This window comes from Rosa chinensis, chromosome 7 (assembly GCF_002994745.2).
Source record: "Rosa chinensis cultivar Old Blush chromosome 7, RchiOBHm-V2, whole genome shotgun sequence".
NCBI classification, from domain to species: Eukaryota; Viridiplantae; Streptophyta; class Magnoliopsida; order Rosales; family Rosaceae; genus Rosa; species Rosa chinensis.
Window position 1 is genome coordinate 9760663 of NC_037094.1, and position 27706 is coordinate 9788368.

A 27706-nucleotide genomic window follows, 5' to 3' on the forward strand; every position below is an offset into this window, starting at 1 on the left:
TGGTTAAGATCTTTATTATGAGGCTCTAGCTCAAGGAGAAGCGTATGAAATGGTGAAGAGGGGGCAGCGATAAAACTTTTTAGAAGAATGAGATAGGCATGAGTCGAGTGCTTGTTGCAAAGTGTGACTCCAACCAAGTCCACAACTAGTCATGAAACAAAGATTCTCAGTCGTTTGTTAGTCACACAAGGTTTGCTTTGGCAGTTGTCAAGCAAGTATGTAAGTGCACGATGGAAAAGTTCTTAAGCACTGCATATCACAGCTATGTGTTTGTCTCTCTCGTCACGTGAAGTAAGAACAAAGAAAATTAAAGACGCCGGATTGGTTAGTAATTTAGTAAGTCATAACTCTTGAAACATATTGTCAATGGCTACCTACAAAGCTTAATAGATGGAGAAACTATACAATGATATCGATGCAGTTTATGGTTGCAGTCTTAAAAAGAACTAATTATAACTAAATCAACATTCTATTACAAAGCAACAGGCCCCCAGAACCAATTCTGCGCTGTTGCTTCAGTGTTTCTAAGAGAAAATCTTCATTGTTTTTAAGCTGGAGATACTTGTCCATGTCAAAGCGTGAAGGATTTGACCCGCCCGGGTGTGATTGGCGCTGGTAATTACCAGATTCTCCAATTTTACTGGATGCATTTTCCATGACGTTAAATGGCAGGGAATCGATTATTCCAGGGCTCCAACTCCCGCGGCTGCTAGCAGACTGACTATGGTCTTGTGCATTGGTCACTTCCTGTAAATTGAATTTCAAAGAAATTTGAGGCCGATATTACTAGAGATAACAATGAATGAAAAACAAGACATGCCACACTGGCAATCAAAAACTGTAATGGGGACGCATAACTTCCAAATATTACCTGAGAAGCACCCCATGAAAAAGACTTCGGGGTCATTGGTGGTTCAGTCTTATTCCTGCACCCCATAGGAGTACCATCATTACTAGTCTCCCACCGCAACCAAGGCAGTACAACGCCGTCCATGAAAACAGGAGGAGGAGTTGACATGGCTGGACTCTGAAAAGTTTCGCCCTTCATTATTCCTCCTAAGCTCGAACTTGTATCACTTCTTTCACCATCAAGTGATGATATATCTGTGTCTTCAACATTTGAAATGAAGTCCTCAATATATCTTTCTGCTTCCTCAGTCAATCGCTTAGACATCCTACCTTTGTCATTGCTCCTCTGCCAAGTGAAATACAAATGTTAATATACAGTCTTAGAAATTTCATACCAATCCCTCAGATAGATAAAATGATAATAATTTTATAAAAAAACATAATAATAATAATAATAACAACACACAAATATAAACAAACTCAAAGATGAAAAATTTTGCAGATTATCAGATGGAATGTGTACCCTTCTAGTTCGTGATGGCCTGTCTGGACTGACAATTTTCTTTGGCTCAGGGAGCAATTCTTTTACAATCTTTGACAGTTCCCTACTGTGTTGTTCCTCCAGCACTATTTCCGCTAATAAATCTTGTTTACGCTTTTCTGACTGTCAATGCCAAAAAAAAAAAAAAATTGATCCATTAGTAACTAAAACTTCATTAAAATGGCACATCTGAATGCGAAGTAGTTGCACAGAACATTTCAAACTAGAATATAAAAGTAAACACGGCACTCTCAGCTTACAGGCCGCTATGGCATAGTCGACAAATAATCTGCCCTAATATCCAGAGTCCAGACATCAAGGCCATACCCTATACTCAACTATACTTGCCTTTACACATAGGCCAACTGGTGGCCATTGTGTAACAGGCTGAAAAGCACTCAAAAAGTCATAAATTGACTATTGTTAGAGATGAAAGACATTTCACAGGATGCATTGTTTTCGGAACAAGTTCAAAACATACACAATACAAAATCATAACCTGAGAATCTAAATACAAAATTTTGTACCTGTTCCAATTTGGAAGAATAATTCTTCCTGAATGAAGAAACAGCCTGAAGTACATCTGATCCGTTAGATCGCACGGAATCACCAGGTGCTAGAACAGTAGATTTTGTTTTGCCCTTTTCCTGAATAAGTTAAAGGGAAATGTGCTTTAAAATCAAAGTAAAGGACCATCAAAACTCTACAAGCGCAGGACAGAGAACATATGTATTGGTTCTAAAGAACACCGGAAGCAGACCTGTTCAAGTTCTGTCCTAATCTCTTCCACAGCATGTCTAAGTTCTTTTCGCATTACTTCATAAAGTCCACTTTTCATATCATTACCAGCAGGGTGCTCTGCCTGAAAATTAACAAGATAAAAAAATATGAGCAACTGAGATGAAGGAACTAACTAGGTGGTCTTAATTTCATAAAATGTTCTACAAAGTCTGTATACCTTCTTCTCTGAATATACAGCTCGTATAGTCTTCTCAGCCCCATTTTTATAGATATAAGCATCCTTCCCCTCATCATCAGTTAGGACAGAAGACTGGCTCTAAACAAAATACTGAAAGTTAAATATTTTAAGGATTGAAGCCAACTCAAGCACTAGATATGGTCTCTCTCAGTGCTTCTTTTCTACCAATTGCAGATAAATGCTGCCCTAACTAAACATTAGTAGGCAAAAATCAAACAAACGTAGACCAAATAAATGGAGAAACACTTACAGAGTAACCATCATGGCACTTCAAATCTTTTTGGCTAAGAGACCTTCTCAATCCTGGCCTATAATTTGAATCCAATGACTTACGGGACAAGGGCGTCTGGTTGTTACTGCTAGTGAAGTTCTTCGACTTAACAGTGCTACGATTATGAGTATGATCGAGATCACTCTGTCATTTAAAACATAAACGCATGCAGCCACAAATAAATGAGTTGGAGTATCTCTCTAATCAGATATAGATAACAATCTAATATCTATATTGAGGATTAACAGATTACATCATAGTCTTCCGTCCCAACGTATATTAAGTCTAAACAATGTGGCTAAAACTTATTTCTTTTACACATGCAAATACTCCTTCAAATGATTCTCTGAGCACTAATTGTAATGCAAATTTGTTATCTAAACAAGCACATAATGCAACAGTAAACTAACTATTTTCTAATGCGATCATACAAATCAAAATTCAAAATGAAATTAAAGAAGAAAGCCACCACTATTCTCACCTCGGAATCGCTCATCTGATACCGAGCAACAGAAACCGATCGCCTTTGCCTCGAATTTCCCTTACTTTCTGAAACTACCCTCCCTCCACCTGAGCTATTACCAGCGCGGCCCCTCGTCTCACCACCGCCGCCGTTCACCCTCGGGCCGTGCCTCGACACCGACCTCCCCCGCCTCTGGGCAGGGGTAGTTTCGGAACTCCGCAACGCCGAGCGTCCTCCTCTCTCATCCGAGCCAGAATCAAACAGCTCAATAGCCAAGTCATCAAGACTAATCTCCGGGAACCCCGAGCCCCTGACCGTGTTCACAAACTTCCTCCTGGGAGTCGGATTGACTTCAAACTCCTCGGCCGGCGGCTCCGGCAGCCGGCGCGAGAAGCAGCTGAGGCTCCGCGAGCGCCGGTGTGACCGATTAACCGAAGACGAGTCCTCCGCCGGAGCCGGAGAGCTCCCAATCGGCGTCCGCTTCGTCGTCGATTTGAACGCCGAGGTCGCCATTTCGCGAAATTTCAAAACTAACGAACTTGTGGAACGAATCAAAGTAAAACAATTTATAGATAGACGAAAGATAAGTTTTCCGACAGACGGTGAAAGGCTAGGGTTTGAGTGGTCGGCGATCGGCCGGAGGTAGCTGAGAGAAGAGTGAGAGAAGGGGAAGATTTTGTGTTGGCGGATAGATCGAAAATTAAGGAGAAATTTGAATGAGGGACGGGAGCTGTTACCGGTTTAGCGATGACACGTGGATTTTTCGGCCGGTTTTGTGTTTTGAAAAAGGAAATTTATTATTTGCTACAATTTTCACGGATTTATTGCCTCTTTGGAACTTTGGGTGCGTGAACTAAGTCAAGTTTGGTGAAGAGGATCGAGATCAAGGTAAAATTGCAACAAGAAAAAGGCTAGAGATACTTGCTTAGTATATTTCTCGTAGTGATTTGGATATGCCAAATGTAAGCGGAAATTGCCCTGTTGAAAATTGCATAGTAAAAAAAATATATATATGATAATCAAGAGGTTTGATTGTGTATTTAAATATTTGATTTTTTATCGAACAAAAAAAAATATACATTTTATTCAGTCATGTCAAAGATGGCAATAAAGTTGGGCACCAGTTGGCTAAGCAAGTTATGGCTTTCTGAAATATTGATAGTTGATTGTAGGAGTTGAAGCTATAGGGGTGGTACTATTTTTTTTCTTTGCACCGATCAACACAGGTTTTTAATGAGAACACCTTTAATTTTGAAGGTTGTATCGACCATTTGTCATTAGTGAAAGTTTATATTTGATCAAAGAAAAAAGAAGTACATATCTAAATAAATAGCTCCATAGTTGTTTGCAAAAAAACAAGCTAGATTACAATTTGTTCTATAATTGGTTGTAATATTTGTCTATTGGTGAAATCACTTTATTTGAAAAGAAATTGTACCTTATGCTTTGAGAAGGGTATGGTTTTATTAGCTTATGATCTCTTTTTATAAATCAATTTTAAAATTTAGATACTATCAGTCTAGGACTTTTTCATCTTCAAAAACAGTCATTTTCTTTACCTAACTCTCTTGTTAAACAATGAACAATCCGAAAGAGCTAACTTTCCTTTCTTCTCTTGTAAAATATCTTACGTCATAAGTTCTTGGATGAGTTGTGAGTATGAAATATTGAAGGATACATTATAGTTGTTTTTAGATTTAAAGTGTCTTAGGGTTCTTTATCAGTGTATTATGGATGATATGTTTTTCTCTTGATTTGGTTATTCAAACCAATATCGATTCAAACCTTCATTTAATCACTATTGATTATGTTATTCCTTTATTTTTTATTTTTTCTCTCTCTTAAACAGCCAAATCTTACATTGAATACCCCAGTAAATTGAATTTCAAATGTCATCCTTAAAACTCAATCTTCATTATATAAGAAACGGAGAAAGTGAGGGCCAGTTCATTGATTTCCTGCAATCTCTGAAAGGTTGCAATTGGCACAAATTGCTCATATGGGTTCAAGCCGAGTGTTGCAACTGTATTTCACATCGCAAATGTTAAGTCTTGCATTACCCAAACAATTTTCTTGATCTCCAACTAATTTTGCATTATCTTCTACGAAAAATTATCTGCTTGAACTTGTTTTTTTTTTTGGGTCATATGCTTGAACTTGTTAGGAAAGGCCACAAATGGTCAAATGCCTTCTTTCCTTTTCCAGGAAACCTACTTGTATACCATAACGTAAACAGAAAGGCCACGAATAAGAGACTCCTATTTTAAATAGGATAAAGCTGAAATTGTCAAAGCTTGAATGTCAACACTTTACCAATAGTGAAAATGTCTGATCTAGCTACTCTAATACAAAGTACTGAAGCATCTAATCAGGCACAGACCAAATTTGATCGAGTTCATATTAGGGCTGTGCATTTAAGCCCGAAAACCCGGAAACCCGGACCGGCCTGGCAAGGCCCGACCCGTACGGTCCGGGCCCTATTTTTTTTTCCATCAAAACGGTTCGGGCCGGGCCTTGATATGCAAAAAACGGTTCGGGCCCGGGCCTTGAGTTTTAGAAATGTGAAGGCCCGTCAGGCCCGTTGTACAAAAAATAGACAGATGTTTATATATCATTGGCCATATGGTAAAGCTCAAAACCCTTATCATGGGGTCGAACTCACTGGATTAGTCAATTAGGGTCTTCATTCTGCAGCTCCAAAGGGTCCCCCATATTGGCTCTGTACTTGTCACTCTTCACTTCTTCAGTCTTCAGCCGCCTCAGCCATATCTGACTACGGCCGCCGAGACTGTGATTCTCTCTTTCCCCGGCTCGCCGAGACAGCGCTGCTCTCTCTCCCCAGCTCACCTAGACTGCGATGCTCTCTCTCCCAGGTTCGCTGAGACTGCACTGCTCTGTCTCTCTGATTGCCGAGACCGAATTGGAAGGAGGAAGAGGACGAGCTCTGCTTCTAGGAGGCATCAGGTACGACGTATGTGTTTATCATGCAAGTACCCAACAACCATTGATCCTACTTGGGCATGTTTTAGATTCCAACTTCGATTTAGATTCATGAATCATGACCTGGGGAGTCAAATTGATTGTTGTTCATTTATGATTGTTTGACACTTTGACTGATGAATCATTGGTTCATTCTTTATCATACTGGAGTTGAAATTCATGATTATATATCAAACTGCATCTATACCATTAGCATTCATTTTAATTCCTATATAATTATAGCTTATTTGTGGTTTTCTGACACTCTCTCTTTCTTTATTTCTTGGAAGCTTCAAAAGCCTTTGCCTTCAAACTGGTGGCTCTAGAGGTGTCTGAGGAACGGAGTTGTGATTGTCTAGTGTTTTACAAAAGCCTTGTGTTCTTCTTCAAACGGAGTTGTGGTTGTCTGAGAAACAGGTTTTTAGGCCCAGAAGCCCGGAAACCCGGCCCAAAAGGAAACGGGCCGGTCCCTATTAGTGCCAAAACGGGCTTTGGGCCAGAACCATAAAAAACGGGCCCGGCCTGGGCCCAGTAAAATTTTTGTTGAACCCGGCCCCGTGCCCAGCCCTAGTTCATATGTTAGAATAAAAAAAAATTTCCGTTGCTGCATCTGTTAACCATGAACGAAATCTACACATATACTATCGACATTGATTCAATACTACTTTTATTGCTTCCTTATGCTGAATCAAATGACGCAATATAGGTCATCAAGTCAACGATGCGAGTGTTGCATGTAAGTTCATCATAAAACAAACCAACATGAGAAGAACATTTGGATTATGGTTCATCACCATGAATTCAAAAATGGAGGTTACATTCAAAACAAGGTGTCGAAAATCACCTGTATCCCCACTCGTTGTCGTACCATGCGACCAACTTGTGGAAGTTATCATTCAAAGCAATTCCGGCCTTTGCATCAAAAATACTTGACCTGCACAATTATGATCCAATACATGATGTAACCGCAATTACCAGAATCATAGGCATATATATGCATTTGTGTACCTGCTGTCATGCTCAAAGTCGGTAGAGACCACATCATCTTCAGTGTAACCCAAGATTCCCTTCAAGTTTCCCTCAGACTCTTCCCTATAGAGACCATTATAAATTGAATTATACCACCAAATCAGAGCTTGATAGTTTAGATCAAGAACTACTAAATACATTTCAACGTATTCGTCTCTGCCCTTACTTGATGGCAGCTTTTATTTCCTCATACGTAGCCGGCTTTTCTAGCCTCACTGTTAGGTCTACCACCGAAACATCAAGACTAGGAACACGGAATGACATTCTGGTCAATTTACCATCCAGGTCAGGTAGAGCTTTACCAACAGCCTTCACAAGCCACAGTACATATGGTTAGTTTGAGACATTGCAAAACTAAGGTGACAAACCAAACATTACGAATAAGATCGACTTGTGGTAGTGGGGGTGATTCACAATGTTACCCATACAGTCAGAAAGTAAAGTGCATAATGCTTCACCGGTATTAGTCCAAATACTCATTTCCGCCCAACTTTGGTTGAAACGATACATACAACACAAATCATAAGTTGAAACAGGGATAAAAGTGTGCATGAAAGCTACCGAGGTTGAATTTAGGATTTGGAACTCCGGGGGAAGTTACTAGGAATTCTTTTGACGATGGCAATGACATTTTGATTAAACCACAAAGATGTTTGTGATTCTTGGTCAAAGATGTTTGTGATTCTTGGTCTAAGATTTCAGCGTAATTTAAAAGGAGGCCAGGGTTTAAATGTTCCATCACATTTGCTACAATTCTATTACCTTAGCAGCTCCGGTAGTAGTAGGAATGATGTTGATATAAGCAGCTCTTCCAATTCTCCAATCTTTGATAGTTGGTGTAGCTTTTCCAGGTCTCCAATCATTAGGACATGTTCCATCAACACCTCTTTGGCTAGCTGCATCATCAAAAGTTAAGACCGCAAACTGAGTGATTCAAATTTGCTCACCACTTTTATTTTGTGGTGATATCACTACTCTATTAAAACTTGTCACGTCATATAAAATTAATTAAATACTTAAAATATAATTTTTTAATAAAACATCATGATTAACTATAATTGTGTTTTATAACACATTGCAATTTTGTATTCAGTAGTTGTATTACCACCAAAGTATTGGTGGTGAGCAAATTTGAATCCCGAACGGAACATAGGGTAATGTGGCCGAAAGGGCTAAACTAATGCCTCTATTGGTTCACTGGTTAGAGATTTAGGAATGTAGTTTTGTATTGAGTGGTTGTATTACCACCAAAGTATTGGTGGTGAGCAAATTTGAATCCCGAACGGAACATAGGGTAATGTGGCCGAAAGGGCTAAACTAATGCCTCTATTGGTTCACTGGTTAGAGATTTAGGAATGTGCCCCTGTAATTGGAAGCAAAAAAAAAAAAAAATTGGCTGCTCAAGGAAAATGGTGCCCGAAAAGGTGGAAGACTAAAAAGTATTCGTCCCCAGCGGGTTTGCTTTCATTTCTCCTGAGACATTGAATTGTTCAATTTCCTCGAACCAAACAGGGCAAAAAAGAATAGCAAAACGAACAACAAAAAAGAGCCCTACCAGTAACTGAGTGAACAGTGCTCATCAGACCCTCGATGATTCCAAATTTATCATGAATGACCTGCAGAATTCACACGAGTATTAGACTATTAGCAACAGCATCAAATTCTACTATGATCAAATGAGCGAGAGCTCGAGATGAACCTTTGCAAGGGGGGCAAGGCAGTTGGTGGTGCAACTAGCACCGGAAATAACATTAAGCTCCGGCTTGTATTCCTTCTCATTGACACCCACAACAAACGCAGAAGCACTATCACACGGGCAAGTGACAATAACCTTCTTTGCTCCGCCCTGGTAGTATACATAAAATAAAACTCAGGTAAGGCAATCAATTCATGACCGAAATCCATGAATATCCCCCAAAAACAAGGAGATCAAAGCCATAGTATTTGAGAAAGCAAAGGTATAAGTATAACAAAGCTAGCAAACCAATTTCTAGCATACAACTCTAACTTCAAAAGGGAAAAAGAAGGCTCATCATAAAGGCCTCAGCAATTACACTAAACTAACTGCCTGCTAAACAGAACAAAATTTGTCACTGATCTGAAATCCATGATACATAAACCAAATTGCATCAAAACATGACAAGTTATTAGGGAGAGCAGCCAACCTTCAAATGGCCCTGAGCAAATTCGATTTCAGTGGCAGTACCAGAGGCATCCACGATATATTCGGCTCCTGGGCCGGACCAAGGGATTTCGTCTTCTCGGCTAAAAGTTACAATCTTTTCATTCTTTTTACTCTATTGGACATGGAATATTACATTATAGTGGGACTGTAATCATACCTGATTGCAGAAATGGTGACTTCCTTGTTACGTGGTTTGCATTCTTAAGTTTCACCTCACAATTCTTCCATGCACCGTGAATAGTGTCGTGCTTGAACATGTAGACCTAGTCCACACAATAATCCGACTCCTCAAATTTCCGATCAACTATATTTTCACGACTTCAGACCAGAAAGAAACTATATTTTCATGATCATTGAAAAATGAACATAATGGCAAATTGGTAGCCGCATTTGGTACCACAATTATCATTTTCACTACCCTAAAATAGTTTAAGAGTTCGAAGTACTAAAAATTGAAATCATATGAAGTATTAGATTGCAATACGCCCAAAATATAGAAACGAAAAGAAAATTACAATGTAGTCGGCCGTGATGTAGGGGTCGTTAATGCAAACAAGATCAATATCGTCTCTTTGCAAAGCCACTCTTGTGACCAATCTTCCAATTCTTCCAAATCCTAAACAATACGTCCATTATTTAAAAATTCATAAGATTAAGAAGAGAAACAGTTAATGAAATAGCACCATTGATTCCGAGTTTGATTTTCCCTGTGAATACAATTTAAGATCATATTAATGAGTCATGTATAACGAAATTGAAACAGAAAGACAAAAAAAACATGATTAAAATTTCATCATTACCCATAAAGATACACAAGATTGAACAGATTATTAGACAAGAAGCTTTGGAGTGTGAGTGTGTACTGTGTATAGTAGGCAAGTACAGAGATGCTATTATTGAGGGTTCCATATGTAAAAGAGAGGGAGAAATGGAGATCAGAAGAACCGGTGGCTGTGACATCAGGCAGGGCCAAGACACTTCTTGCTGCTCTGCGTGGTTTTACGGCGAGATTCGGTCACATAGTGAGAAAATGGATCTGGTTTTTGGCCTTTGGGTTTGAGATCACAGCCCAAATAGGAATTTTACAATTTGGCCCAATATGAGCTACGTATCATTAACATTTCAAACTTCTTGTTACAACAATTTCTAGGGCATGGTTTCTTCGGAATTAATGAATTTATAAATCAAGGGATAGTTCGATCATCGTGAGTTCATACTAGGGTGCCAATTTCTAGGGTGCGTCTATTGTCACTCTACTATTTTCTTAGTTTACCTTACAAACATTTAAATTATTGAAAAACTATATTACCCAAGTGTAAAATGACTACTAAGTACATTAATTTTCTAAAATCCAAATTTGTAAGGAAAAATAAATAAATAACCAATGAATTAAATAGAAAGATTACTTAATTTCTCATTTGATAACATTAATATTCATCTTCTCCACCCAAATTTGCATTTATTACTATTTTTTTTTTCTTTTTGTTACCTCTTCATCATGAATACGTTATTTAATTCACAAAAGCATTAGTGTTAACTACATCAAAATCTTTGCAATACCTTTTGTGAACACAGAAAGTAAAAATCTAAAACACGAAAGAAAAATATCAATATCTTCTTCATTGCTCATAGCTGTTAACTAACTAATCTTTTGACATAGATTGAAATAGATGAACATATTATAGTTTTTTGTTAGGAGAAAAAACGAAAAAAATTAAAAAAAATAAAAGTAAATTAGATTATGATTTTGTTAGGAGACTTACATATTATAGTTTTTTTATTGGTATAAATTAAATGCTAGATTTTCATTAAAAAAATCTCTTTTAATTGGATATATATATCATACAAGGATATTCTTGGAAATAGAAATGGGTTACATAAATAAATTTAATAATTGAAATTAAAATGTAGGGTGTAATGAGCAAGTAGAGTGAACAAAGAAAATGATAGGGTGGCAATAACCGCACCCCAATTTCTATTGAACATTGATTCAGATGTTTAACTAGTGGTGCTAGAGACACCAAAATATTATACCAAATTTCAATCCCAAATGATGTGGCATTGCCACCTCATTCATAGTTATTTCCAACATGTAATTATGTCAATTAATTTTTATTTATATAGTTTCCATTATATATGCAATTACTCGATATTATATTAAATGAGAAAAATAATATTTCCCTGCAATCCCAAAAATTGATTTTCAAATACCAGGGATATTCTCATATACGTACCACCTGTCATCATCATCCTCATCTCATGCTGCACCAAAATTTGAAACTCAAGGGATGAAAAATCATCTAGGATGTGAATAAATAAAAGGTATTGGCATATGAAAATCCAAAATAAAGAAGATAATTATGAATATAGCAACCACAAGGCATAAATTGGCTTTGTAAATCATAATCACCAGGGATTATGATGAAAAACTATGAGTTAGCTCTTAATAAAAGATTAAGAAAGATACAAATCAATACAGAAGATAATTTAACCAACTTGTTTTGAAATTTGAATCCACCGGATTGGTTCAAGAAATTAAAAGAGAGAACAACAAATTTACTTATTCTTCTTCTTCTTCCTCTTCTTTTTTTACAATAGAACAAAGAATTTAATGGTTGTTTATAGATGGCTGCGATATATGGAGGATGAGTTTTGCATTTTTTAGATGAGTTTGCGCGCTTGTTGGATTGATTAACTTCACCGCATTTTCTTCTTCCGTTTTTTAATATCTTGATAAATAAACAAATTTAAATACATATTCTAAATATATATAAAAAAATGACAGCTTGAATATTTTGAGATTCATTAGGGCAGATGTGGTCAATGCCATGTCATTTGGGATGGTTTTTTTTGTTTGGAATTTTGGGATCCAAAGCATTTTCCTTATCAATACTGTTTATCACTAAAATTTTGAGGGATATTCTGATAATGTGGAATGACACCTATTTTAATTTATCATTAAGATAAAGTTTTTATGTTTACAGTTAACATGGTGTGCATATATAAGATCATAATTGAAGTTTATTTTCCTATAAGTTGTGAGCTGTGACAGAGAAAAATTCATATATAAGTTGAAAAACAAGAATATATAAGAAGAAAATAATCGCAATTCTACCATGAGCAACTTAATTGATTGGTAACAGAATTGAAGTGACATTATTCAGGAATTACTGAATTAGAGTCCCTATTATTCTATTAAAGTACACCAAGAAACCCTAATTAGTGCCATTAAAAACACCCTTAAGTTTCTTAATCTGAGCAACGTCAAGTAAAGTAGTCTTGGCTATGATTTCGGTAGGGAAATCGCTTTGGAACAGTGCATTCTCCAGAACCTGAACGCCGGGGTTTTCGCTACTGAAGCTAACAAATATACTGGCAGGTGTTTTACCCTTATTCCAAAAGAAGTGATATAACCCTTGTGGAAAAACAATAGCATCACCCTTGTTCAGAGTCTTTGTATAAACTTTGTTACTCGAGGCAATGAACCCGGCGACTATGTCACTTCCTTCTAAGATGACTATTACTTCTGTAGCTCCGCGGTGGCTGTGAAGCGGACTAACTCCATCAACCGCCAGGGTTGCTAGGGCCACCGAAACGCCTAGGCCGTTGAGAGCAGGAAATACAGGGGCAACGGCAGCTGTGAATCCAGATTTGTTAATGTTCGTGGTGTCACTGGGGACTTTTAGGCCGGAGAAGACGAAATCGTCTACTGTGACCTTGGCAGGGTCTTTGCAAGCGTACCCTGCAAAGCCTTGAGGGGCTGTGTAGTCTGCAACACAGAAGTCTTGCACATGAGAAGCATAGGAAGAAGAGAGAATGAGAGAAAATACGAAGAAGATAGGGGAAATCATATTGTTCTATATATGTATACAAGTTGAGTTGGTGAATTCGAGCTGTGTGTTTTCCTCATTTTCGGAGGCATTTTATAGCTAGAGTACAGTACCATTTCAGGTAAGGAATAAATACAGAATTAACTACAACATAAATTGCAGGATCACGATTCAAAGACATGCAAGTCAATAATCTTATAATCAAGGAAATGGCATTACTACATTATCGCTTATATAGAAATTTTATTATTTGATAAAGAGAGAGGGTTATGGATCGGAAAATATACACTTTGAATGAGTGATTTACATGTTGGAAACATTGGCCTGAGTTAGGGATAAATTTTCGACGAGTATGGTATGAGATCCCCTCCCATTCATCACTATGGCTAAAGTTGACCTAAATTCAAAATTGTATCTACCCTATTTCAGGGAAGTAGGAAAGTCTAAAAATGGATGTATAAGGTTAAAAATTTGAGGAATTGTCAAAATTGAAGAGGGAGGTTCTATTCATACCTCCCAAATTAACATTTGGACCTCTTCTTTTTTTCAAGTGATAGTTGACTTTGTCAACTCATGTTAAATTACCAATAAAGAGAATAAGAAAAAAATTCTTCTTACCTCTACAAACAACAGTAGTCTTCGACTTAAAGAAATTATGTGGTTTTTGTTTCGTTTATTAACATTTCTTGATAGGATGCCAAGATTCTTTGGGGAGAAAATAAACTTTCCCCTAGTCTTCTTCTTGCTTTGATTTTTGATTTTTGATTTTTTTTTTGTAACGTCAATAAAACAATGAAAATCTAGAAACAATCCCACATAGGAAAGCTAACTGAGAATATAATTTTGATGAATTATGGTGATGTTGTTTGGGTTTCAAAGAGTTCCATAACCCTCCTACCAACTAATTTAAATGGCAAAACCCCATAAACTTTTTTTTTGTTGCAAATAGCTTTGAGCTATCAAATCTCATGGGATTGTTTTTGTTTCTCGGAAGCCTATGATCCAAATGATCCTGCTAACTATGTAGTCATCATTCAGGAACAACTGAAGCCCTCATTTGATCTTCTAGAAGATGCTGGATTTGAAAAAGAAAAAAGAAAAAAAATTACATAGTAGCACATGACCAAAGATGTAAACACAGAAAACCCACTTTCAAAAATATTTATACAAATAAGGACATGAGCCAAGGCCCAAGAGCCAAATGATACAAGCCTGACTCCAAATTTTAATGGAAAATGACCAAAATATTCGGTTTGATGAAATATTTAAGCGTATGCCACTGACCCAATTCCAACACCCCAAAACAGAGAAGCACAAGACAACTCGACCATTCTCGAGACCCAGCAACCCGACCGAAATTTCTGTTTTAGGCGACCAAATGACGGAGAACCGCCGGCGTCTGTTCGTCTCGTCAGCACCGATCTACTTTTGGTCTCAGCTTTCCCGTGCGATGAAGGACGGAATCCTGAATCTTCAGTCAGTATCTGGGAATTCAATTCCCGCCATGCCAAAAACCCTCAATCTAGGTATTCCAGGAGCATGGTTTCTGCTTTAGTGTCTACACCACGTGCTAGACAAAGAAGCTAGCCTCGGCAGCGAAGGCTCTGAAAGCTCCAGCGTACAAGAAGTAGCGACCAGTATTATGAGAGATCACCAACTCGCTGGATCTCGTTTCGGTTTCGAAATCGGCACCGAAGAAACAGAAAATTGAGTCGCAGAAGGAGAAGAAGAGGGACTCAAGACGGAGATAGGTGTAAGCTCGATTGATCCGTTCAAATGTGCTTACTCTTTTTCTATGTATAAGCATCTTCATAAATTGGAGGTAGTTTTCTGATTTGGAGTTTGATAGTATTTCAAATTCTCAATTGGGTATATGGATTTTGTGGTTGAGATTTAGAATTTGGTGATTTGAATTTTGCATTTGGCTCTAGGGTTCTGGAATGGATCAGAATTTGGTTTTCATAATATTAGAATCATTGTTTTTCGTGTTCAAATTTTATCTGGGAAATGATGCATAAGGATCCAGTTTCAGATATACCAAATCCGGATGGCAGATTTTTGCTTTCATTAGTTCACTTAACATGGATATGGTTATTTATGATTAGTGATAGTTTTGGTCATTGAATGCAGAAGAAGCTTAGCTCAAATAGTCGAAATGAGTTTGAACTTTTTTTTATCAGATTTTTGTTTTCTGTCTATGCAAACAATTTTGGTAGCATAGTGGTATTTAAGGTGAAGCTGATGGTGGTGTGTGATTCAGGTGGAGGGGAAGAATAGACCTTTATGTGGTTACATGGAGAAGGTGCAGAATTGTATTTCAGAACATATGCTAGAAGTCCTGGTGGATTGGTTGGTGGAGCTTGTGGAGGAATACAAGTTTGTTTCAAACACCCTTTATCTTACCATATCATATATTGACAGATACCTTTCCAACTCATAATCGAAACACCAGATTGGAGCGTTAGTTTTGTATTAAGTGTGAAGTATTTGCTACTGTATTAGTTCTTGATTGCTTGTGTTTTGTTCTTGTATTTAAATGTTTGGGTTTTAGGTTTGGTGTGGTTCGGAGGGGATTGAAATTTGAAGCTATATTTCGGGTAAAAACTGTAATTCAATTCAATTCCATTGTTGCATATGCATGATACAATGGTTATTTAAATAGAAGAAGGAAAAGGATGAAGTGGGGGTAGAAGAAACTGGTATGGAAGATGGAGATTATGCTGAGAATGTTGCACCTCAACATTCGGATGAGAAGAAAAAGAAGAAAAGAAAGCGAAAGCAAGTGCTTGACATTCGATTTGAAGCAGAAGCATTCGAGCAATCGGGAGGCCGTTTGAAAAGAAAGGAGCGCAAGAAAAAGTATGTATTTTTGTATCCCATTTTTCAAATGTTGAATTTGGGTGGTGTGTTAATGAGAATAGCGTGCAAAAGTGAAAAGGTTGCAGTTTTGTTAGGCTATTGCAACATTGCATTGATCAGGTCAAGCATGTTATCCATCGTCTATGGATTAATGACCAGCTTTTTGTGTTCAGGTACTTGGAAGCAAAGAAAAACAAAAACAAAAAGGGCAAGAAAGAAGATAATGTAGGCGATGACGAGTGTAGTAGCAGAACACGAGTACAAAGGCAGCAGCAGAATTGGATGAGCATGACTGAAGTGAGTACAGTAGCATGATTGGACGAGTGCAGTAGCAGGATGAGGCGATGACTAGTGCAGTAATAGAACACGAGTGCAAGTGCAGTAACAGAACTGGACGAGTATGAGTACATTAGCAGGATTGGAAGAGTGCAGTAGCAGGATTAGGCAATGACTAGTGTAGTAGCAGAACACGAGTAGCAGAACTTGACGAGGATGAGTGCAGTAGCAGGATTGGACGAGTACAGTAGTAGGAATAGGTGATGACGAGTGCAGTAGCAGAACACGAGTACGAGGGCAGTAGCAGAACTGGATGAGCGTGACTGTAGAGAGTGCAGTAGCAGGATTAGGGGATGACGAGTGCAGTAGCAGAATTGGACCAGCATGAGTGCAGTAAGTGCAATAGCAGGATTAGACGAATGCATTAGTAGGAATGCAGGATTAGCGTTGAAATACAGTAGCATAATGCGAGTAAGAGTGCAGTAGCAGAACTAGACGAATATGAGTGCAGCGTGAACAGTAGCAGGATTGGACAAGTGCAATAGTAAGATTAAGCGATGAGATGAGAGTAGTAGGAGAGTGAGGTTTTGTGAAGTGTCATAAAGGGATTATTGTAAAAAAAAAAAAAAAAAAGGGTAACATAAATGAATTATAAAAATTGAAAGTTAACAAAAATTAATAAGGACATAATAAAGATTAAAAATAATAACAAGAGCATTTGAACAACATTGTATTACCCAACAATCAAAGCAAAATAATCTCTCATGTCCGATTTGGTCATTCCACAAATAAAAAGCACAAGCCAGTTTGAGTTTACCAAACACTTTGCCACGGCTTTTGCCACTAACAGCTCTTATAAAAAGCCAGTTTACCAAGCACCCAGCTGCTTTGCTTTTCAGCCACTTATTCTCATAAATAAGTAGAAGCCAGCTTTTCTAAAAAACCCAGCCATACCAAACATAGCCTAAAAGCAAGGGTGCCCTGACTTCTGCTTTTCCTGCTTAAAAGCCATGACTTCTAGAAGAAGCAGGCGTGAAGCTGATTTACCAAACACTTCTCTTCACGTTGCTTATAAGCAGGGGAGCTAAAAAGCCCCCCCCCCCCCCCAAATGCACCATTAATCTTTAAAAAGTGATTAGAAGTCAAAAGAAGTAGTTAAGAGTAAAAATGTAAATTAACTCATGACATGTGGCAAGTCGAGAGCATTTTGTCCTTATTTGTAATATTTAATCCTTATATGTTTAATTCCATCTTTAAAGGATGTATTTGTTAAGTCATATATATTTTGTCAATAACTTATATGTAATTTGTTAAAAGAAAAAATCATCCAGAGCTGTTGTTGATGATGATGATGATCAAGAAGAATTCAATGACATGAAGGAGAAAGTGTTGGAAATTTTATGATTTAAAATTAAAATATATTTTATTTATTTATTTATTTATTTTGGGGGTTAATTTATTTTGTGTTTATTTCTCTATTTATGGTTTAACGATTTTATGTTTTAAATATATGATTATTATTTGATTATTATATGGTTAATGAGGTTATTGATGATATGGTAAGTGTGCCCTATATAAGGGTACGTGACTACGGTTGGAAGGCATATGGTGAGACATGAAACATGCACATGTGTGGGAGTTTAGATTGTCGGATAATGAGGGTATACATGACGGTATAATCCACCATAATGCAACCACTCTAGCCAAATACCTCTACCAAAGATATTCTTACAAACTATATATATACATACTTTACTTATACACAGTTTTGAGTGCACGGGTGATAAAAGTTCAATGGGGTTTCTTAGCTGCACGACGGAGCTCGAAGAGTTGTTGTATCTTGGGGGAAGTTCGTCATTCAACCCTGTGTAGTAGGGGACGAATCTTCTCTTAGGACAGTGCGCTTGCACGCCTCGACTCGATTAGTTTTCCTATATAAAAATCTATATAATATATTATTTTCTTACTTTATTTTATTTTCTCATCTATATCATTATTGTTATTTCCCAATATATTATCATATTATTCTGTGTTTTTATTTTACAAGAATTCCGTCCCATATTTTTTACAACAATGTAAGAGAAGATTCGAGGGGAATTTCTGACAAAGACGGACAATATGAAGTTCGAGGAGTCATAATCAATATCGCACATTTGGCTTCTTCTTTATTTCTCAACTTATGAATACCTTAATATTTTTCTTTCAATTATTAGTTTATATTGGCCTTGAATATGCTAATTGCATTTTGCTTTGCATGTATACTAATTAATAGTTGAATATCAACTAATTCTTGATAGGAAAAATCTCTCAAATGTCAAAGTTGATGGAGGAATTAGTGACGCAATATACATACACTAGCCTCTACCATGACGAAGGAATCCTAAACCACTTCTACGACATACTAACTTTTGTTCGGTAAGAAATATATGTTTTTTGCATATTATCATTTTGTAGTTACAATTATATCATTCGGCATATAAATTCATATTTAATGCAGATGAGTTCTTTCCCATACATAAGCAAATTAAAAGATAGTGATTAAAATACATATATGTTAGTAGCCAACAAGCAGGTACGTATATGTGCATGTTACAGTTAAGTTTATATATATAAGCTTATTTTCCATCAAGTCATATTAAAAAATTAAATTTGCTTGCAATGACAATTAACCTGCCATGAGAACAGGTTGGCTATACTTATGATTTGTTGACTGTTATATGAAATTGATATTGCCTATAATATATAAAACGTTGTTACTTGAGGTACGTACTTGATTACTGATTTTATGAGTTATTCCATTGTATTTACATACATACTAGTAATTGTTTTGCGTACAGCGTACCATTGAAAATATCAATTATATTATGAATGCGATAAAGTCTATTGTAGCGCTTTATATGTTATCAGGTCAGTTACAAATGACCTTAGCCTTTTGTTTCGAGGAGAAGCATATATTTCATTCGAGTTGCATATCATAATTAATGATTACTTATCTTTTCTTTCATATCTAAAATAATGCTGCTTCAAATTGTGGTGATATTATTAATTTTGTCTCATTATTAAAATTTAGTTAAGTTATTAGCTGTAACATTTATTGGGTTCCTGAGTTATTGCGGAGAGAAAGAAATAGTGATGGTATGTTTTCTTTTACTCTCAAATTTAAGTTTATATACACATTATAAGTTATACATATGCTACAATATATTGTGTTAAGTGCATATGTGCACACAAATGCAACAAGTTATCTCATAAACAAGAATGCTCCTACAATACTTGTAAGTTCAATTCGTGAGAAGATTTTCTTTTTCTTTAATGAGTCAATAAGAAGTTATTTTTAATTTCAATAGTGGGGGTTACTATTTGAAATTTTAACTATTTCATTAGTATTCTTTAATGCTTATTATTACTGTTGGTCTTATATATATATATATATATATATATATATATATCTAATTCTGTTATGAGTACTCTTAGCATTTACTATTCTCTCATGAAGAGCATCTATCGTGGTGATGTGGGGGTAAGCTCTAGCTATAACTCCTGTAAATATTTATATACATGTCTTTAAGAACATTTAATATCAAGTAATGTGGGGGGTTATGATCTATATTTCTAGTCATCATTTACTATTTACCTCAATGATATTTTTAAATGCCCTATGGTAATGTGGGGGTAACACTCGCAATGATTTATCTTACATGATCATTAAATAATTAGTGCAGAGTTATAAATTATCTTATTCTCATATGGAGGGAAAACACTCCTGTGAGAATTGTGGTTGATGGTTTATTTGAGGCTTGCACAAATTAAAATGCAGCTTTTGCGAGCTAAAGTGACAAGTAAGATATAACCGAAAAGGAAAAATAAAATAAATATAATATGACAAAGGTCATATAAACATGCCTCGCGGAGGAGGAGACTATATATATAAAATTGCTGAAGGGGGATGTGCTTAAGCCCATAAGGGAGTCACCTAGGGAGGTAATCCAACTTCTGTGATTGGATATCCCATGAAGGAAGTTCAATGAGGTAGAATTAATCCATATTGCGTGACTCAAATATAGCACACATAAATTTTAAGGATATATCTAAAAGAGATATTATCCTGTGCATCCCTAAGGCATTAGGTGCTATATTAAATGTGACGTTAGGAAGGGAAAACAATGATACCCTGAATGAGTTTCGAGACGGGAAAACTCGCGCGGGGTCCGGCACACGTACCCTTTGAGAACTCACCTAAGTGAGAGTTGTTCGTGAGGCCGCGACAATGAGAATTGGGTTGTTCTCTAATACTCTCATGAGAATCAAGATACGTGCACGGCCATAAATGTGCCAACATGCGAACTTATCTAATTATACGTACTGTGTGTGTGATATGTTGAAATTTGGTCAAAGGTATCAAAGTTCAAGACTGTATCACTTTGGTTCCTCAAATGGAGACTATCACACTAAGCTAGGTTCAAACCCGAAAGGTACCTATGCCGATTGCACAGTAAAAGCACTCACTTATTTTGTTTTAAATGATTTTATTTTAATTTTAAATCAGTGGGGGATTGTTGGAAATTTTATGATTTAAAATTAAAATATATTTTATTTATTTATTTATTTTGGGGGTTATTTTATTTTGTGTTTATTTCTCTATTTATGGTTTAACGGTTTTATGTTTTAAATATATGATTATTATTTTACTGTTATATGGTTAATGAGGTTATTGATGGTATGGTAAGTGTGCCCTATATAAGGGTACGTGGCTATGGTTGGAAGGCATATGGTGAGACATGAAACATGCACATGTGTGGGAGTTTAGATTGTCGGATAATGAGGGTATACATGATGGTATAACCCACCATAATGCAACCACTCTAGCCAAATACCTCTACCAAAGATATTCTTACAAACTATATATATACATACTTTACTTATACACCGTTTTGAGTGCACATGTGATAAAAGTTCAATGGGGCTTCTTAGCTGCACGACGGAGCTCGAAGAGTTATTGTGTCTTGGGGGAAGTTCGTCATTCAACCCTGTACAGTAGGGGACGAATCTTATCTTAGGACAGTGCGCTTGCACGCCTCGACTCGATAAGTTTTCCTATATAAAAATCTATATAATATATTATTTTCTTACTTTATTTTATTTTCTCATCTATATTATTATTGTTATTTCCCAAGATATTATCATATTATTCTGTGTTTTTATTTTACAGGAATTCTGTCCCATATTTTTTACAACAGAAAGATGACAAACTGTTAGAAAAGCCAAATGCTATTGACAAGAAACTTGAAGAAAAGCTAGCAGAGTTGGATCATACTTTTGGAAAGAAAAGAAAGGTTCTAGAGAAATAAATTAGAGATCTAGCAGAGGAAAGAAAAGATTTGACGGAGAAGAAGAGAAGCCCTCACTATAGACTAGTATGTAAACGTATCAAGACGCTCTGACTACAGAAAATTATATATACCGCATGTCCTTGAATTCAAGGATCACATGCTTATTGTGGGCGATTTTGATTCATGGGCATGGACTCCGAGGTTATTCTCTTTCAAAAAAAAAAAAAAGAGAGGCTTTTATAGATTTTATTAGATAATGGGCATTGTGAGAAAATTAGGGAGGTGCAAATAACATATTGGTTATTTCTAAAAAGTGTATTAAGTGAGGAGGTCTAAATGCCAATTTCAAAGGTATGAATAGAAGCTCCCAATTGAAAAATGCTCTTAGGTCAATAGATATTTCAACTACCAACATTGATCTTTAGGAATTACATTAAGCATCGAGAATTTTTTACCAAAATTGAAGAAACATTGCCATGTTTTGTAAAAAAGTGAAATTGGCAGATTCAAAAAGAAAAATATCATAAATGATTGCTCAATCATTTCTCATTTGACATTTACTCATTTATAAAATATATCATCTTAGTCACTCAGCTTAGATTAGACTCCATCTTACACTCTGGTTATCAGTCTATTTTCTCGTTAAAAATGATCTCGTAATTGGCCCAATAAACGTCTTCTCGTGGTCAATACTATAACAAGTGAGTGATGAAATTGGCCTTAAATTAAAGAAGGCGTGCGGCAAATTAGGTGATCAGTATTAAAGAAAAAAATAGAAAGAATAACCAAAGTGTAAGATGAGAGTCTAAATTAAATTACTAAAGTGTATTTTCAAAAGTGAGTGAGTAAAATATTGAATGCATGAAATTTAAGCGATACTTTGTGATTTTTTGTAATTTCAAAATTTCGTGAAATATTTAAGACGATTACTGGGAATAAAGTCTTGCATCATCGTTTGAGCACGGAGCGTATTTATATTAATTACATAGGCAGAGAAGAAAAAGAAAAGAACAGTTTTTTTATTTTTATTTTTAAATTTGAGAAAATAAGGTGGGTCTCTTGGGTCCATATTTCAACTATCAACGATGAACTCTAAAAATTTCACATTAGGTGTCACTAATCACAATATCGTTTCTAGTGAAGCATGTGAAAATTGAAAAATATATTGTTTGCTATTGCATGTACCATCGTTGGTGGAGTTGAAAATTTTGAAATTTAGTGAAACTTGGAGGACAGGGTAAGGGATCAACGACGTCACATGAATCTCTCCTGCAGTCCTACCCCAAATGTATTTGTGTCTATATGTATGTATGTATGTATGTATGTCGCTTGCTTAGATTATCCAATAGCACCAAAAATGAAAGACTCAAGTCAATACTCAATACCAATCATAGAGCCAGCAGCGCAGGGCAGGCAGAATTTTGGTTATACATGCATAATACATGAAACATTAGTCCTAGGTATGCAGGAAAACAAAGATCCACTCTATAATGACCAATTGTGTTTTAAAATGCATGCTCTTCAAGAACTAAAGGAAATTAAGCTCTTCTAAAGACAATAATTAATGTCTATAAACACTTTCTGCAATGGAAGTAGTGGTCAAAAGACTCAAAACCAAGCAATTGAAATGGCCTGTTCTCAGAATAGCCAACATCCCATTTTCTGGAAAATATGGCCCTATATATATGTTGCTTGCTCAGAATCATGGGTTCAATTCATGAAGCATGTAATTCCATCACTTGTCTGTTTCCTTCATAAACAAAAACATTCCCATCTAGCTACTTATCAACTTTGTTCACTTTGGACCCTCCATGGTGTTAAATGAAATTAAATTGATGAATGGGTATGTATGTAATGCTTGCTTGCAGTTTCTATGTACGTGGCTCTTTTTTGTTTAGAAATATCTACTGGACAATATTCTATATTCTACCACCAATCATCAGTTATGAAAAACGTTGAGGACGGTATTGTATAATTGAGGGGAAAGACCCTATAACTCGATATGGAGGTATACCAAGATATTTTTAAACGAAACCTCATGTGCTGCATGACAATTAGCTGGTTAATTGCATAATCAAATAGTTATATGACATATACTGTGAACTTATTGAGGGTGATTACATCTAATCTTCTTTGACTATAAAGATTCTAATTAATTTCATGATATATAGTAAATTACTCTACAAGTCGGAATATTAGGATCCTCAAAGATGGAGAAGATCTTTCATCACGGAAGCTCAATAGCAGGAGTTGACGTAGATTAGTTAAAAGTATTGGTACACTGCCATTTTCGATATTTTTTTTGTTTAATTGCTCTAAAAAAATATCTCTCTTCAAATTGGCGTATCATGTATCATCTTTTTGGTTTATATTTAAAATTTATTATATGTTTTAAGTTTTGAGATCGAGTATTTTGACAAATAAAGACACTTAAGGCGCGCGTGATGAAAGGGTAAGAAAGATTATATTTGACATGTAAGTCATGAAATTAAAGGCCTTACATATGTAGTTATCTCATGTTGTAGATAATTGAAGAAAACCTTTGGGACCTATATGGCCGGAAAAAGACAAGAATAATAGAACATGTACACATGCTCACATGGGTTTTGCACATGATCGAGCTCCACTACTTAATGGAATGCGATAATGACCAAATTTAGTAGGGTCCTAAGGTTGCCCATTATTACATTTTCTTCATATATTTTTCATGTTTTTATACTTTTCATTTCATATATTTTTCATGTTTTTATACTTTTCATTTCGTACGTAAATGTTTAGTTCATCGATCAGTAGAATACAAGGCAACTCCATTATGTAGATTCTAGCATTTATACATATATGCACACATATATATATATATTGTCATTAAGAACTATGTACTTCTAGCTAAGCTAGCTGTAAGCTTGTTTATATATATATATATATATATATATATAGTTTGTATACAGCTAAGGATTAACTAGGTAGATCAATCATTATATTAGTTGCTAATAGCTAGCTATGATTGAACATTGTTCCAACTGATCTTTTCAGTAGCCGTATCGCCATGCAAATTGTAGCTGTAAAATTTTAACATATATATTATTGTTAAGGATGATGATCATTCAGGTAGGAGAAAGAATTGAAACTTTTTTTTTTCTTTCTTTCTCGATCTTTTGATGTAGTAATGATACTGTATTTTTGGTACTTATTATGATCACTTAATTTGTAAATAATACAAGATTGTTCACTTGTTTCTAAAAATAAATCAATTCATATATGGCTTGTGATTTCAACGGTTAATTAGTGTGTATTATTTGACGTTGAGTATTGTTTGTTTAGTGATATTTTCAAAATAAGAGGTACACTTTTGAGTTTATTGATCCACTCAATTTAGGTTTTGATACCGTGCTAACTTGTACTCAAAATATAGAAATATAGAACAAGATGATAGAAAATCATGTCAGGTTTAAACTAATATATACATGCGCTTAGAGTTCATCACATGAGCTTGGTCAACTAACTAATTAAGAACATCGAGAAAGTATTTGTAACCTTCTATACATCTTATCTCTAACTTTGTCCTCTCCCCTCCCAATCATATTTATATATATATATATATATATATATATATATATATAAAATTTGCAATCATTTATTTTACACACACATATATATATATATATATATATATATATATTTATGGTTACAAACTTGGAACATTACCTGCATAATAGAAGTACCATCTTCGATAGATAAGTTTAAAGTTTTATGCTGTCTACCATGTGGAGTTACTTCGGCTACTAGTACACATTTAATTTCTTCTTCTTTTCTCTCTATGAAGGCATTTTCATGCTAAAAAGAAGAATAGATAGAAAAAAATGGGAAAAATTAAATTTCTAAACACATTCTAGTGATTTATGATGACTAAGAAATAAGTGGTTGCACGTGATAATAATTAATAAACTCAGTATTACAAAAAAATAAAAATGTGAGTAGATATATATAAAGAAACATGTTTGATGGCCGGGCCGCCGAACTCTCCCCACATGCATAGTAGCATTGTATCTGAAGTAGTTTCCAATTGTCATGATAGTAAAGAGCTAGTTACTTAAAATTTAAAAGCAGGCAATCGATCAGAGTAATTAATTAAGTTTATAACTAAACTAAACCAAAACAAAGGGCACTTTGGTACTAGCAAATCACAGATGCTATGGCTAGCTAGCTGAAGTCTATAAATGGACAAGTGCATGTTCCTGAAAGCAAACACACACACACACACTCTCTCTCTCTCTCAATCACGTTTCGAAGAGATAATTAAAAATGGTTTCTAAAGTGGAAGAAGGAATGAAGAGAAGGCAAGAACAGCAGCAGCAGCAGCAGCAGCAGCAGAAGCAGATACAGTACAACTGCAATATCAACAAAGCAAAGGTCTGCAAATTCAAGAGGAGCAGCTCCAATCTCGAAGAGGACGGCGCTTCCACCGCCATTCTCTTGCTGGCTTGTATTGTCTGCACTCCCTCCTCGTATCCATAGTTCATCGATCAAATAATAATTACATACAGCTATAGATATATAATTACTGATGTTAAAACTAGCTAGCTAGCTAGCTAGTTTGAATATATCCTTCCGTTAATTAATTAGTACTATTTCATCGTTACTTTTCATTCTTCTTCTTGTAACATGGTCAGTAAGAATTTCATTGTAATTAGCCTAATAATTCATTCCATATGCATGTATTTGTATCTGTAACTCTTTCTTCAGTTTATTAATTTATATATGTGAAATTTTAGTACATATGCTCGACACTGAAGGAACTTTTGCATGCCAACTTGCCAAGCGATCGACATCCCTAATTTATAATTGAAGAATTTTCACCGTCTAATTTACATGCATGTTGTGTTTAATTCTGATAAATAAAGTAAAAAAAAAACTTGTTGAATCTGATTAATTTACTCGAACTAGTAGATACGACTACGGATACGAGGAGACACCCGCAATATGGATTTCGTCAAAATAACTAGATCATATATATCGAGTTTCCTATTTAATTTCAAATGGTATAGCAACATTGTTCGAAACTCCAATCACCTGTGAACTCATGCAAATAAAGTCACTCATCGAAGATTTCTCCTAAGAAGGACATCTTAAAGGGATTGAAGCCATATTGTCAAAGGGCAATGATATAGGGCCTCAATGAGGCCTAAGATTTGTGGCCTCAAATCCTAGGTGTCATGCCATGTAAGTAAATAAAAACTTATTTTCAATTCCATATAATATATCTTGCCACATCATACTATTTCAACACCAACTTTACCCTTTTACATTTCCTTTTAGATGTTAGGAGGTGAATCAATTACATTAATGAATTTAATTAGGTGAAAAAAAATATCAGCTATTAATTATATATTAATTTAAGGGATATGTTTACAGATTCTTTGATCAATATTTTTCTTCATTTAATTAAATTTTTTCCTTTAATTTTTCTTCCCAAATGGCATTAATATATTGAATTATGTGTCAAGAAATAGACGTTAACTTTTCTTTCCAAATATTGATTAATTTCATCAACAAAAATATAGCATTAGTAAATTGAATTTGGGAAATACTTATGTCTAAATTAAGAGGTAAGAAAAAATTACACGTTAGCAACCATTAATTAACATCTACAATCTAAATATAAGGGAAAGACAAACAAAAAATAATAAATTCATATCTAACTTTTAAACCCTAGCTACATAAAGAGAAAACAATGAACAAAAGAATAAATACAATTATATGAATATGTATTTTTCACATTATATTTTTAAAATTTGCAGGAACCCAACAAAGGTTGAATTCATATACATGTGTTATACAAATCTGTTAATCAAATGTACGTGCAAATCTATTGACTAAATTTCATGAAATTTTTTCTACTCTTGATTGAAGAAAAAAAAATTGTTATTTAAATCTAAGCATGAGTGTAATGAAAAAGAAATGAAAGAAAGCCATTTTTTTTTAGAAGAAAGCCAAAATAATTTAGAGTCATTAGATTTTGGAAGGATAAGATGGTCTTTTTCTCAAAAATTACGTGGCATGATTTGACAAATAGGTGATTTGTGTAGATGACATGGCATGACACCTAAGATTGAGG

General features: G+C 35.4%; 4 protein-coding genes and 1 long non-coding RNA gene across 6 annotated transcripts; 2 read left to right on the top strand and 3 right to left on the bottom strand.

The window, feature by feature from the left end:
• Window positions 1-358: 358 nt before the first annotated feature.
• On the bottom strand, window positions 359-3835 carry LOC112179997. Of its 2 annotated transcripts, none has more exons than XM_024318479.2 (8): window positions 3122-3835; window positions 2620-2784; window positions 2349-2441; window positions 2151-2252; window positions 1918-2037; window positions 1373-1513; window positions 872-1195; window positions 359-747 (listed from the first exon to the last, which is right to left on the bottom strand). In XM_024318479.2, the coding sequence occupies exons 1-8, from the start codon at window positions 3614-3616 to the stop codon at window positions 457-459; spliced, it is 1731 nt and encodes a 576-aa protein (XP_024174247.1). In that variant the 5' UTR covers window positions 3617-3835; the 3' UTR covers window positions 359-456. The 2 variants fall into 2 exon arrangements, with proteins under 2 accessions (XP_024174247.1, XP_024174246.1); XM_024318478.2 differs by having other exon boundaries at window positions 2349-2447; window positions 3122-3833.
• Window positions 3836-6657: 2822 nt separating this feature from the next.
• LOC112179899 (glyceraldehyde-3-phosphate dehydrogenase, cytosolic) lies at window positions 6658-10010 on the bottom strand (the record flags this gene model as incomplete). The annotated part of the gene is made up of 11 exons (XM_024318386.1): window positions 6658-6812; window positions 6927-7016; window positions 7091-7174; window positions 7278-7420; window positions 7874-8007; window positions 8667-8727; window positions 8811-8957; window positions 9277-9406; window positions 9474-9559; window positions 9812-9912; window positions 9980-10010. Coding segments are annotated over 11 exons (1059 nt in total), but the record flags the coding sequence as incomplete, so codon positions are not given.
• Window positions 10011-12502: 2492 nt separating this feature from the next.
• LOC112176032 (auxin-binding protein ABP19a) lies at window positions 12503-13147 on the bottom strand. The gene has a single exon (XM_024313848.2). The coding sequence runs from the start codon at window positions 13145-13147 to the stop codon at window positions 12512-12514; it is 636 nt and encodes a 211-aa protein (XP_024169616.1). The 3' UTR covers window positions 12503-12511.
• A 1289-nt stretch (window positions 13148-14436) lies between these two features.
• Window positions 14437-16496, top strand: LOC112180325. Its single transcript, XR_005803724.1, has 3 exons — window positions 14437-14948; window positions 15387-15985; window positions 16159-16496. It is a non-coding gene; the product is annotated as an uncharacterized LOC112180325 (long non-coding RNA).
• A 9346-nt stretch (window positions 16497-25842) lies between these two features.
• Window positions 25843-26364, top strand: LOC112180168. Its single transcript, XM_024318672.2, has one exon. The coding sequence runs from the start codon at window positions 25894-25896 to the stop codon at window positions 26104-26106; it is 213 nt and encodes a 70-aa protein (XP_024174440.1). The 5' UTR covers window positions 25843-25893; the 3' UTR covers window positions 26107-26364.
• Window positions 26365-27706: the final 1342 nt, after the last annotated feature.